Source organism: Mytilus californianus, unplaced genomic scaffold, assembly GCF_021869535.1.
Source record: "Mytilus californianus isolate M0D057914Y unplaced genomic scaffold, xbMytCali1.0.p SCAF_8, whole genome shotgun sequence".
Lineage (NCBI taxonomy): Eukaryota > Metazoa > Mollusca > Bivalvia > Mytilida > Mytilidae > Mytilus > Mytilus californianus.
This window is the reverse complement of record NW_026262734.1, coordinates 47,365,645-47,380,993: the sequence shown is the minus strand read 5'-3', so window position 1 is coordinate 47,380,993 and position 15,349 is coordinate 47,365,645. Positions and strand designations below refer to the sequence as shown.

Genomic DNA, 15,349 nt, shown 5'->3' with positions numbered 1-15,349 from the left:
AGGCTCCTGACTTGGGACAGGCGCAAAAATGCGGCGGGGTTAAACATGTTTTTTGAGATCTATACCTCTAGCCAATGTAGAAAAAACAAACGCACAACAGTACGTACAGTAAAACTCAGTATAAGAGAAGTCCGAGTCCGATGTCAGAATAGGAAACAAAAGAAAATAAAGAAAATGACAATAATACATAAATAACAACAGACTACTAGTAGTTACTGACATGCCAGCTCCAGACATCCATTAAACTGATTAAAAGATTATGTCTTCATCATATGAATATCAGGCACAATCCCTCCTGTTAGGGGTTTAGTATTATACCGTCATAAAATATATGAGAAGAACATAACCCGTGTCATGCCAACAACTGGTTTTAGAATAAATGTGTTTAATTCCGATGCAAAGACCCTATAAGTGAATTAATATTAAAGCCAAAATATGCAATCTTTAATGACCCGACAACAGTATCGTAACTATATCCTTTCTTAATAAGTCTGTTTAAAGGTTTTGTTAGCTTTTGAGGTGAATACTGACATTTTTGTGCTTTGTAAAGAATATTACCATAAAAGATTGGATGTGAAATATCCGAACGTATAAGATATCTGCATGTTGACTTATATTTACGAATGATGTCCATATACCGATGATAACATTTAGTAAATGTTTTGACTAGTTTATGATATCGAAAACCCTGGTGTAATAATTTTTCAGTAATACATAAATTTCTCTCGCTAAAATCTTATACGTTGTTACATACACGAGCGAATCGTACAAGTTGAGATATATATAAACACCATAAGATGGTGACAAGGGAACGTCTCCATCTAAAAATGGATAATTAACGATAGGAAATGAAAAATCATCTCTTTTATCATAAATTTTTGTATTAAGCTTCCCGTTAATGATATAGATATCAAGATCGAGGAAAAGACAGTGGTCATTGTTAGTATTAGCTTTATTTAAAGGCAATTTTAAACTGTTCGTTTCGTTCATCATGGACATATTTATTATTTGCTAAGCCTTTTTCCATTTGATAACATAGTACGGCTTTTTGTTGTTAGTATAATCCTATTGTGTGCAAGAACCATTTGACCATTGAAACACGGGCACTTGTCTCTGAACACAATTATCTATATACATACTAAGATATATTGGTAGTTTTTTTTCCAGGGACAAAACTCAGTGCCTGTATTTTTTTAATAAATGACTCTGTTAAGCACAAATGACACCCATATAAGAGGATCAAAGGCATAACAATTACATGTATGAACAACAATACAATGATGACATTTACATTCACATCAAAATAAAACAAAATATTAAACACGCAACACAACAAATGACCTCAAGTGCCCCCTGTCCCCATTAGGCAACTGATACTCTATCAGTATTAGGTTACAATGTGTAACAACCAAATATGGACTGTAAAATTGTTTGAATTTCTTACTTCCTGTTTAAAACTATAGAAAGTTCATATACGATTAAAGATTTATGCATTTGGTTGCATTTTCTTTACTTGTATGCCCATGTCAAACTTGATTATTGATTTATTGATGTTTGCTTAACGTTCAGTGGTAAATATATCCGGTATATTCAGGACGAGACTGAGACTCTGCATGCGAGTGGTTCGTCAGGAAATTTGGACTGCCACTGGGAATTGAGAGGATCTTGGATAGGGGCAGACATTTTGCCATGCCTCAGCCATCGACGGACCCCTTTAAGAGTTCAAATTTATTCCCAAATGGATTCTTTAACATGCAGAGGAAGAGTGACATCCTCACTACTAGAGACAGCGACCGTATATATAGCGTTGCCATTCCGACCGGGCGTTTCCGCGTGTTTATACATCCTGTTCGACCAAATGCGCACCCCCATGAGGAAATTTGAATATCTTTTTTTGAAATACAAATGAAAAAATACAGGTATATTAGAAATTCACTCCCTGGACGTTAAACAAACAACATTTAATAAATAAAAACGCACTAGATAGTGTATTTAATATATTTGACGCTATTATATGTATATGTATGTCAGAAACAGATGCATTGAAAAGTGATATTTAAGTTTTCAACCATGTTGATGTACAACTACCCCTTTTACTACCATGGAATACCTAGTTTGAATGCCTCAACCTACTTAGTTTCGATTTCTAAACAAAATATGTTGCGATATATATATTCTTATACCGTGTAAAATTTATTACTCACCTTCCCCCACCTTGACCAAAACCATTTGAAAAATTCGTCAACACCACCGAAATATTTCTGCATTCTCGCCGTTTGATTATTAAATCCACTGCATATAGGACAATTTGCTTCGTGATTTTCCTCGGTGTCCGGATTTGTTGCAGGAACAACACGTTTTTGTTTTTTCTTCTTTGAAAATTTGGGAGGTGTAAATTGATTATCACTATATGTGTCCACATACTGAGGCATTTCATTGTATCTGCCTTCAGGGAATGGCTCGTATATATGATCGTCCCTTTCCTTACTTTCTTGTTGGTCAAAGTCCGATATTGCGTCGATATCGTCTATTGATTTAAACGATGATCGTCCAAAGCTGATTTCATCGAACGTTACACTTCTTCTCATCGAACCAATACCACTATCCACATCACTTCGACTACTGTGATGATGATTTCGCAATGAAGACTTGGAAAAGGATTTTGAAACAATGGCAGAACCTGAAATTGTAGAAAGATGGAGGCCCGATGTATCGTCTGCCGAAATCACACTCATTTTTCGTCTGTTCAACTGATTGTAATCGTTCCTGATTCTTGCTTTTGGAAGCATCATCATCGGTGATGAATCTATGGAAACAGTTTGATTTGGTCGTAGGCGTTGACGTTTTGCTTTATTTAAGCGAGAAAGTTGGTTTCTGTCCTCTCGTGACAACATTTCAGACATGTTTGGAAATATTCTTGCTAATGAACTCTCGCACCTTCTCAAAGGACTGATTGCCCTTGAATTCACCTTTTCTGAACAACTAGTTTTCAAAATAGATTCCATCTCGGCGATTTGTTTCAAATTATTAACAATGTGTATTTAGATAAATTACTCTTAGGCAAAATCTTGAATTAACGAAACAAAGATAACAAATTTCTAATTATCGATTTGTCAAGCAGATTTACAACTGTCATTGATCAAACAATATCGGATAAATTTTGTAAATTCTGTTTCTTTGTGTGTCTGTTTGTTCTCTAGATAGGGCTTCTGACTATATTTGCACAGTTCAAGTGAGATAGACAGTTCATATTTCTCTTTACAGAGCTGGCATATCCATTTACCATGCAATACGTTTGCGACTACTTCAATATTCCCATATTGCTGAACAATTTACAATTTAAATGTAAATATATCTGACAATCCAGGACGGGGTGATGGCAAAAATTTATTATATGTTTAATATCCTTTCACTTGTTATGGAGTATTCCGGACCAACCAATCCACGGTTACGTAACGCAAATCTTTGACGTACTATTCGAGTATATCTTTTTATTTGTTTAATGTCCTGCAATGTACAAACAAATAATATGTCATGACATTACCTTGATATTTTTGAGTGCATAGATTCAGATATTGTCTTGTATCAACAAATACTTAATCTTACAAGTAAACATATATCCACTTAAACCACCGTTTGACAGTTCTGGTTTCCTTTAAATACATTTTTTTTTGTAAATTTCGATCCTTTTGCACTGTCACAGATAAGCCTATACTTTAGTTGAAAACATTTACAATTACTTCATAATAATATCGCATATCAATGACAAATTTTTGAAACATTGTAATGATAACACTTCAGATTTAATTGAATGAAATGTGTTATTTTCATTTTAAATCGTTTTACAACCTTGATCACCCTAGAAAAATCGTTTGTTTTTTTAATTCTTATACCTTTAAAATTTAATAAGATTTTACCTAAATAACAAACTTTTCTTTCATCTGATAATTTTGTAACTTTTATGTGCAAATTTCCTGGTAATTCCGTAGTTGTACCGAACGAATGACCGAGCATGCAAACTAACGTAGGATGTAAATAGGCGATGAACGAATTCTCTGAAAAACCAGTAAATTCTACGTAGGATGTAACCAATATGAATATGAAATAATAGCCCATACTGCAATTTACAAGAACAAGGGAAAGTTTCTAAAGCTTGAGAGAGTACAACTGCAGGTTCGTGTATCAGTTTGCGATGATTGCAAACGGTTTATTTCTCATGATTGAAAGCATGTTTTTTTCCATGTCTATCGAAGACAAGAAGGTCCCAATATTTATATTGCGATTATTTTTTTGACACTGGCAAAACCATCAGAAACTATGTGCCAAAAACATTTATTGCTACTGAAATAGAATTTGTTTCCACTGTCTGTTTTTTTTTATTATTATAACGCAAGAAAATATAGCCGTCTTAAAAGCATATAAAGTGTAGAGAAAAATTAAAATACCCATAAAATTAAATGAAAACATTTTTTTTTATGTTTCTTATTGATTTTGTTGATTTTACTGCACCTATACATAGCCTTTAAACATTAATAAAGATTTTATTGTCTTAACTTTTGTCACGATAATAGCCGTATGATACTTCCAAAGTCTAGATGCACAAAAGAACAGAATTTGGATTAGAAAATTTGCAGATTAAACAAAAAGAGAGTGTGCGTTTTGACCGATATATTTTGTTAATCTGAGGAGAAAGTCTTGTATAGATCTGGTGGAACACAGCGACCTGTAATAATTCTATAAACTACGCTCTACTTCGACGATATAAAGACGAACATTACAATCAAAAAGAAAACGTAATGCACAAACAAAAACTCATGACGAAAACAATTTGACAAATAATTCGATGGGCAGGTTCTTGAAAATTAGATGACCGAGGTGACTTCCGGGAAATTTTGACTGCCCCAAGTACATTACACGAAGGCAGCAGAGGTAACGTCCATATACATACAGGCCGGAAGTGGATGAGTATTAATACGTCCCAGAAAGTTGTATAATAATTACAAATATTCTGAAATATCATTTTCCTCTGGACAAACATCATATTATTTGTTCCTGACAGAGTAAAGAGCATAGTCTGAATATTTGCTAAAACAGGAACAGATATTATAGCATCGTTTATAACACTTTTTTCTCTTAAACCAATTGGTAGTGGTACAGAAAAGGAAACATATTATAATTTAAAATAGAATGTATAAGGTGGTAATTACGTGGAGTAAATATATAACAAATAAACAATACAAAAAAAAATAAAGCTAAAAATTTAAACATAATAAAAATATGGATTAGTCATGAAGACTGACCTTTTCATGTCATATACTAAAAAAAATTAAAAAAATTTTTTTTTAACGTGGACATCCTTTTCAAAGAGAAACTTCTTTTAGGAGAAACACTTAATATACGTTGACAAAGTGAATAATTGAAAGGCCGTTCTTGTATAGCTGGTAAATGTCAAATTAACAATTATTCGATATCTTTTGAAAGCAAATTTGATTTTATAAAATTCAAATATTTTGCTAAATAAATTGTTGGATAAATAACGTAAAATAGAAAACATGTCTTACCCCAAAATCAGCCTGTATATTCACCTTTCCTCTAAACTAACAAATAGCACTAATTGCTATTTCACTAAAAAGTCAAATTTATATCCTACTGTTAGGTGTTGATTTTTAAAAGTAACAATAACTTAACATTTGTCATTATTTTTCATTAAAGGATCTCTCCCGACTTTAATCACTAAAGCATTTAAAACACTTATCATAAAATCGTTTTTTCTTACCTTCGACGAGTTTATCGTAATAATGATTATTTTGTGTGATATTTGTTTACAAAAAACCATGTGATATTTCAATTTAATGTTTTCGTGAAGTAATCTGTCTAAATTAAATACTTGACCGTTAGTTACAGAAAATGTTGTATTGTGTCATACATGGACAAATTGCTCAATATTAAATTCTCGAGAGGGTCCTAAATTTAGAACCAAATTGTATCGTTTTTTTTTAGATTTTTGAAGCCCTATTTCTAAAACTATGGATTTGTATTCAAGAAAGACATTATGATGTTACGCAATAGTTTTGTATCGACTTATTAATATTGGATTGTTCTTGCTATGTTTGTGTAAGTTTTCAATAGATGATAATGTTTTATTTCCATGTAACACATAAACTAATTAATTACATGACATGTACTGGTGTTAATTACACCTTATGTAAGAATCCTGGGTTTTGATTGGTTGATAGCCAGTGTATTTTTCACCAATTTACTTTTATCAAATGAATATCGTTCATTTTTAAACAGCGCCGGGGTACATGCAAAAAGGATATGCCTTTTTTACCCTCTCTGCCGTGGTATTTGCCAAAAAATACTCTATCCGACCGGACGCTTGTAATGTCACGATCATCAATGCGTTTTGTACGTTAACATTCGGTGTAATTAAACAGATATAGCATGTTCTTGAGGGGTATTTGCGAAAAATACCAGTCTTGAGAATGAATTTCCCTCGCCTTACGGCTCGCGAAATTTAACATTCTCTCGACTGGTATTTTTCGCACATACCCCTCCTTAACATGATATATCTGTTCAAAATACAACCGATCGCCATGTAAATATTTCTCAAGACAAGACAAGACTTACTTAATTCATCTCATACACAGAAGTGTCATATTCGATACACAAGTAGTTGAATAAATTAGATTTGTCCGAAAAAAACTATTATAATATACAATTCGTAACCTGTTTTATTACAAGTATATATTTGATCGGCATAGTTACGGATTTCACTTTTGAATGGAAGCATGCTGCATATTATATCATATAATTTTTTATGTGTTTCTCTTTCGCACACCCTTCTCTTTCTCTCTCTCTATCTGTTTGAAACACTGATAATATGGGATCAAAGGTGTCCTGTTGCAAGACAAAGTCATAGTCGTATACCTTATCCATTGTCTTTATTTTCCAGTGCACGTGTAAGAAACCAAACATTTGGAATATGTCTTGGGTAATTATAAATATTGCAAAAGAGCTTACAAAACAACCGGCACAATGAGCCTATAAAGTCAGGAAAGTGTGTAAATATCTGATGCTCTCGATTGTTGCAGCATAACCGAGAATGAGGTCGTATCGGGATCCTCGGGCGTTAAACGTACATCGGACAATCGTTCAATTATATGCTGGACGAAACCATGTTCATATTACATCAATATAAAACCCTTTTTTACCTACGAATTTCCGTATTTACTACATATTGTGTCAAAAGGTATATGTTGTCATGGAATAAAAGTTCCTTCATAGCATTAATTCCAAACAGAAGAAATATTCTGGAATATAATTTCCATGGGAAGAATATTGATATATTTGTTCCCGACTGAATAAAGGGTATATAGAATATTTGGTCCAACAGGAAAAAAATATTACATTCTATATAACAAAATTTTAAAAAGGAACTTCTATTAGGGGGAATAAATATACGCTGACAATGTGACTTAATATTATAGATTATAACATGTCCTTTTCCATATCTGCGCTGATATTATCCCGAAACTTCCATATTAAATCACCACGAGACACGAGTCGAGTGCTCATATGGGTCGTGGGATCAAACATGGACTGATATGGAAAAGAACACTTAGATTTCCAATGTATGGAAATAAAAAAAAACAGCAACAAAGAGTACGTTAGAAATCGTGAAACAGCTATCCCTATTATATTTCTTTTTATGAATAAAAGGAGATTTAGAGAATGAACCATTCGCACATCAACCTAATGACACAAATCTATTATAGCTATTTGTTTTCAACATTAAACGGGTATTTATATGTGTTTATCAAATAACCAGAAAGCAAACGGCCATGTTATATTTGTTTTTGGCGCTTTATTTGTTATTGTTTTAGCATGTTAGTGTTGGTATTGAACTACATTTTAGATATGTTTATATAATAACTTTTAAATATCTGACGTCTTAATTCTTCCTTGTGATTTGCGTTGACTTTCATCATTGAAGTTCTCTTAGTATAAACATCGATTGCCTTTTTTACATCGGATGTGACCTTGAGAGTTCATACTGGTGTTATTCTTGCGGTATAAAGTTGTTTCGCAAGATGTCGCTTAGATATTTTGGATATTATATCGAACAGTTATTGCGCTTTAAAAACTTATCTTGTTAAGGCGCAGACTTGTTGTTGTAAGAGTTATCTCCCCAAACACTGTTTGTCTTGTTAGTGTATTTCCTCCGTAACCAAAAAAGATAACGACAAAATTATTTTTCATATTTGTTTGTTACAACCTTAGAAATTTTTGGCTGATTTGGATCGAAGCGATCCGGTGAAATTTTATAGGAGTTATCTACCTTAATCAAATAAATTTGTCGTAAAGTTTTTGTAACTTATAATCCGTAGGCCGTATAAACCTATAGTCTTTTTATTTGAGGTCCTTAGATCCTGACTTAGAAAATGAGGCCAAGGTCAAAGGTCAAGGTTATGTTCTGAATTTTGTCTTTTGCTTGTATTTGCATTTCCCCCGATATTTTTAACGTTATATATAAAAGAACTAGTGCAAAATGTTCATGAAGATATGATACATTTGATCTGAGACAATCCAGTGACATCTTATTGAAGTTATTGCCCCTGAAATGTTTTATTTTAAGGTAAATTGATTATTTCTTCAGATTGGTACATGATAAAGCCATAAGATCTTTTGCAAAATGTTGGGTGACATATGACCTTGAAAAATGTTAACCGGAAGTGACCTTGAGTGAATCGGAAGTAGTCATTTTTGCACTTATTTCATGTAAAAGTACATAGAAACCATATATTTTTTGAATGGTCATACACTGACCTATCATTTGAGACCGGAAGTGACATTTCATAACCGGAAGTAGCATATTATCTCCCTTATTACAGGCATAAGTATACACAAACTATATATTTTTGGAATCAGTGTGAATAAATCTATCATATGAGACCGGAAGTGACATTTTCTTAACCGGAAGTAGCCAATTATCTCCCTTATTCCAGGCAAAAGTCTATAGAAACCATATGTTTATTGAATCAGTACGAAAAAACCTATGATTGGACGCCAACAAGAAGAAGCTTCTTATCAATTATTTAGAAAATTGATGTGGAAAGACCTTCAATTGTTCTTTGAACAATTGGTTTTTAATTTGTTTTATTTTTACGCCGCCGTCCCTATCAAGCAACGAGTTGTAATTATTTCATTAAGTAGTAATATAACTACCAAATAGTTTTCATCGAAAAGTCTACACCACAATAACTTGACGTATATTTGACGAGGGAAAGAGTGTTGACGGTTGTTCCGTTTTATCATCTTTTTTTTTGTGTTTTGTTCTTTGTTTATTCTCTTTTGTGCGTGTGTGAATATATCCCTAGTATAGATATATTAATACGTTGGTGGTTGTTATAAAATTATGTGGTTGTTCTTGTGGTTAGTCGAATGCGTTATCGATGTTATCAATTTATGAATTAGGTATTTTTTTTTCAGACGTGTACGCCCTGAATGAAAGATCTTTTAAGCTGTATATTTGTCAGTGCTTTACCTTAACAATTTATTCTGTAAGAGCCAATCATTAGTACTTGTCTCAACTAACTGTAGGTGTTAAAGTATACGTCTTCTCCTTAATTTTCCAATGGGTTTGTTAGAATAAATAGAAACAAGAGTTACATATATATAAGACAAATTGAATGCTTATAGATCAATGAACCAGTAATGACCAGTTTTAGAAATATTGGTATTATGAAATCAACTTTTTATTGTAGCTTTTGAATGAATCAATGAAAAATTAAATCTTGTTTTCGTTTCATACCATTTTAATTTGGGTCACGCTATAACATCGAATTTATAGTTGAACGTTGAATAAGTCTTGTCAATCAAAAATACCACTTATAATTATAATTACTTTTTTTTTCTTTTTTTTTGCAAATTAGTAAAAAAAATATATAGAGTTGATAAGTCTGCGTGAATATTCCAAAGAAGAGAAACACGTTAATATATCATCTTGGGAATGAAAGCTAAATTTATTAGAATAAATGAACAAAAAGAAATCCCATAATAAACATTTGGCGACAACAAAGGACTTTAAATAGTCACAAAAAATACAAACACATAATTGCATAGCATGAATTGATGGAAGCTGGTATCATGAAATATTAATATTTATTTCGCAATCAGGTAAAAAAACAATCAAAATACTTTACTGCATAGAAGACATTTGACCAGGCTGTTTCATGCTTATACACTTAACACAACCAATGAAAGGCTCTTAACCGCGGATTTTTTCTGCCGGATGGAATTTATGATTGATTGTTGGTTGCTAAACGTCCAGTTTCAAATATTTCATGCATGTTCATGACAACTAGATAGAAGAAGTTTTGGTGATCACTCTAATCGATGGTATTTTCTTCTTATTTATAAATCCATCAAAGCCAAGCAGACGTCCCTCAACACGGGCTTAATAAACGAGCGGGAGAAGTGAACATATTTCTATACCACAAGATACCAGAAAAATAAATGCTCTTTTGATATATGTTCATTTCCTACGGTTAATCTTTTTTTATGAATACTGTCTCTTGTTAATATAGATATGACAATATTACAGAATTTGGATAAACCAACAAAAATGAATTTAAAATTATTTATTATTCTCATGATTCTTAAGCGTGTAAAGGGTATTAATCGGTACATTTGAATGGAAGATTGGCTGTTTTCTCATGATTTTTAATTTAGTTTGTACTAAGATTTAGTGCTTACTTTTTAAAGAAATATAAATGAAAGTGTTACAGATCAATTGGAAACGTCTTCATTTTTTTCCTATATAATCATCAATTTATTCATTTAATTTATTTCACATGGAAAGAATAATTACAAGTAGATAAAAGTAACTAGTTGCTATTTTCGAATTTAACTGAGCGTTTAGTATAATATTTGCATCATAAAACTGTGTTCATGCAGTTTTAATTAGTGGACCATGGCATCATAATTTATAATTATAAATTAAACGACAAAAATGATTTATTACAAACTATGTGTCTTTGTAGTGATTTAAATCATCCGATATTATACAATTATTGTTTTAATGAGGTAATTTTCTGAGTTTTATTGACTTTCGAATATATATTAACTGAATCAAACGTGCGAAATGAATATCGAATTTGAAATTTTAATCAACCTACGTATTGACAGATTCAAAAGACAGATATTGTAAGATAATTTGATACCTTATACCCGAGAAAACATATGATCTAAATTGACAAACCATATTATGAAAATTTATAGTACGAAAATACATGTCATGCAGTATTGAAATTAGAAATAGAAAGAGTTTTGCATTGTGGGATGAATGACGTTTCGGTAAGATATTAGTCGAGCCTTCAATTTGACATTTACGTCTCTGTTGAGTTCTCTATTAAAGCCTATATGGCCTAGATCACATCTTTGTGATTTCACTTGAAATGAGATTCGCCTATCGTGAATAACTCTCACCTGACTCTTATCATTTTGACCGGAACCTAACAGTCAAATGTTACCTAGTAAAAACCTAGTGTTTCACGCATGAACACAATACAAAACAATAAGGTAGTTCTATTTATTAAAACATCTTTTAAATGATTGACAAATTATTTAGCTATACGTAAACTGGTAAACTGTGCTCGCACAAACGAACAAGCTTGGATTTGTGTCATTTATTTGATATGTAAAGGAGATTGAATTGTAACTGTGACCAGGACTTAGTCCTGATGGGGACCGTAAAATTGTGTACTAGTTTTTTCAAACTGGATTTAGAACCCTCTGTTAGTAGCTTTCTTGTATACAACCACCCTCGGTGATCAAGTGGATTAAGAAGTTCATCTACATAGATCAAAGCATGTCAATGGCTCTCCCCGGCAACTCCAGGTTGCTCTACCAATATAATATTATAGTCGCCACGAAATAGCCAAGTTACGCTAGACACCAATAACCACAGACTGCTGAAACTTTGCTATATAAAAAAAAGGTATAATGTTCACAATGAGAATATGGAAGTTACCTTTTCTTTTAGTGTATCATTTTTCTCAAAGGACTATCATTATTAATTATATACTACGTGAAATTTGAGGTATAAAGCAGACTTACGGTTGAAGTGTTATTCTTTATTTCAAATTCAAAGAATATCAGGGTGGATACAGGATTTTTGAAAGGGGGACGTAATTTCCGATAATGGAAGATATACGGGCGAAAATTTGGGCGATTTTATGCATAAATGTATATATATCGCGAAAAACATGAGCCTTTTTTATTTTTTGGACGATCAAAAAAGGGGGCGTACAGGGCCTGAATCCGCCACTGGATAACGATATCAACACAGTCACCATAAACCAAAAAGAAGTATTCAGTGATTGAGATAACTGTTACAGGATAATGCTAGCTTGCTTTAATTCTTCTTGAAAAACCCCTGTTTACGATCAAATTAAAAGTCGGTAAGAAGAGGAGCACGAGTTGTTCCCTTATAATTACCTATATCGGTTAAAAAATACGCCGACCACACATTATAAACTTAATATTGTATGAATCAAACTTTGACAAATACTTTCAGTTAAAACAAGAATACTTGTATAAGGGTAAAAAAGCCATATTGCAATAGGAGAGAATTTTTGATCGTACAAACGCTGACAGATGTAAGCAATTCTAGACAACCGTACGGCCTTCAACAATGAGAAAAACCCATACCGTATAGTCGGCTATAAAAGGCCCCGACATGAAAAATATGAAACAATTGAACTGAGAAACCTAACGGCCTAACTTATAACAAAACAATTTACGAAAAACAAATATATGACAGGCGTGAACCAACGACAACCACTGAACTACAGGCTCCTGACTTGGGACAGGCACATAAAGAATGTGGCGGGGTTAAACATGTTTGTGAGCGCGCCAGTCTAGTCGCAGACACACTGTTGTTAGTTAGACATTCACGAAATTTGTGTATCAAAATAGAAGATCCTAATACTTTAGTTCGACAAGATATTTATGCAAAAAAGGTAGTAAACTTTCAATAGATATGTATGGAACACATTTGCTATGACTTATCGTTTTCAGTTGAAATGTTTATAAAAAAGTAGGTTGTCGATTCAAAATGTAATGGTTCAAAAAAAAAAGAAGATGTGGTATGATTGCCAGGGAGACATCTCTCCACCAGAGACCAACTTACGTCGAAGTTAGCAACTATAGGTCGCCTTCAATAATAAGCAAAATCCATACCGCATAGCAAGCTATAAAATGACAAATGTATGACAATTCAGATGAGAAAACTAGCGGTCTGATTTACGTACAAAACAATAAACGAAGAAACATATATGATATACAGCATTAAACGAAAACCATTAAATAACAGGCTACTTGACTAGGGACAGACACATACAGAATAGTGCTTTCATTCGGAGTTGAGTGTTTATCCATGTATCAACAGTCCAAGGATAACTGTTCGAACAGATAAGGCGTCGTATGACAAACAATACATTATGGTAACAATCTGCTCTATCACCCTCTCAGCTATGTGTTATTTATATAATATTCAATGATCAAAGAATAACAATTTTAAACTGTCTGAACGAAACAAATCATAATCTGTCAGAATATATAACAGATTTGTTAAAACAACAATTCACACAACTACATGCATCTTGTTTATTATAGCTACAAATTAAAACCAGGTTGAAAGAGCAAACATTTTAAAAGTTTTTAAAATTCATTTATATTGATTACTATGTCTTCTTGTAAACAATCATTAGGATATTTTTTAACGATTCAACATAATACATTTTAATCTGATTTGGATAAAACAAATGAAAAAAAAACATTGAGAGAAGTACATGAAATAATATAAGATCAAAGTACTAAAGAACTGAAAATCGGATGACCGCAAGTTCTGGTGGATAGTCTCAGAAAAAAATCATATCTCTATACCTGAAAGTTAGGTTAAGGTACATATATATATTTTTTTTCTGAGACAAGTTCCTGGGTGGATGATGAAAAAATGACAGGGAATTCAACTTCACCGTAATAATTATTATATTGTAGTGATATAATCATTTGTTATCAGTATAATCTGGTTTGTTGAACATTATGTATTATATTAATATTTGTATAACAGTTATATGTATTGCAGATCATCTCTCGAGATATTCTTCCGCATGCGTTCACACAAATGTTCGGTATTCATGATTTGTTACTGATATATATATATTTCTCACGGCAAAACATTTTCATAACATTTATCTATGTTCTTAAAAAATATTTTCATGAGTATTCATTGAAGAAATGAATTTATCACAAGCGATATGGAATGTTATTTTGCACTCGATAATTAATATCCGCGTATTTATACGAAATACGTTCGGTTATCAGTCAAAAGCGCAAGGGACTAGTGCAGAAATTTCGTTTTTGAAAGAGGCGACAGGTATTTGTTACGGCCAGACGGACGGGCAGATGTACACCAGGGTATCCCTACAATGTACTTTCTAGCAGGGGTATCATTACGAATGAAAGTTTTTGTACTTAGAAAACGTTAACAAATCGAGAAATTATAAACCACGTATATCACTTATCTCAAAACCTGCATATTCAATTTTAGGCAGGATATGATGGTCTGCTCCTCAGGCATGCTTAACGAGATTTAGAACTTTTTTTGTGATTAGCAATTACAGTTTTTGGTTTGTTACACATTAAGATCAATTCAATTCAGTATCAAGGTGGATCTGATGCTCTCAAAACTTTACACTTTAAATTCTCTTAAAAAAGTGTCGGAAATCTAATTGAACGCATTTCATTTAATTTTTTTAACCAGTTCTGTTGAGAGAAAAATATTAATGATAAAGAAATACACCCACTATAGAATCCTTAGGAACGAAGAAGTCAGCAGATACCGATAGGGTGCTTAGATCTTCTGCAGGAAGACAGGAAAACAAGACTACGATTAAACAAAGGTATTTATTTTAAAATTCTGAAAATTAAGGAAATAAGAAGAAAAATTTACTTACCTTATATGACTTTAAGTTAACATTTTCTTTGATGAAATAATGCGAACTAATTCGATTAAAGCTTCAATAGAAACTGTTATTTACATTTCATAAAAAGTACCTCCTGGATTCTTTTTACGAAGGTGTGATGGGTTATAACCCATTCAACACGATTTAAGGACGAATCTTTTCCGTTGCCATTTAACTTTTACATTGTTTTGAAAAATGGCGGAAAACAAAAGCATACCCATGCGGATCCAATCGAAAAGATAAACAAACTAGACAAAACACAAAGGCGAAATCTATAGCGAAACAATTAAGTAAAAATACCTTTATGTACATTTAAA

The 15,349-nt window shown here is 32.3% G+C and overlaps 1 protein-coding gene across 12 annotated transcripts in view; it reads right to left on the bottom strand.

Moving 5' to 3' along the window:
* Positions 1-15,206, bottom strand: part of LOC127712647 (uncharacterized) — a 70,851-nt gene extending 55,645 nt beyond the window's left edge. For 3 of the 12 annotated variants that reach the window (XM_052219207.1, XM_052219206.1, XM_052219204.1), the window contains exons 1-2: positions 15,024-15,204; positions 2,205-3,507 (exon numbers count right to left, since the gene is read on the bottom strand). In XM_052219207.1, coding sequence (XP_052075167.1) covers positions 2,205-3,005 — 801 coding nt within the window. In that variant the 5' untranslated portion in view covers positions 3,006-3,507; positions 15,024-15,204. Of the gene's footprint in view, positions 1-2,204; positions 3,508-15,023 lie in introns of all 12 variants that reach the window. The other 9 variants (XM_052219212.1, XM_052219211.1, XM_052219210.1 and 6 more) reach the window with 6 other exon arrangements.
* Positions 15,207-15,349: the final 143 nt, after the last annotated feature.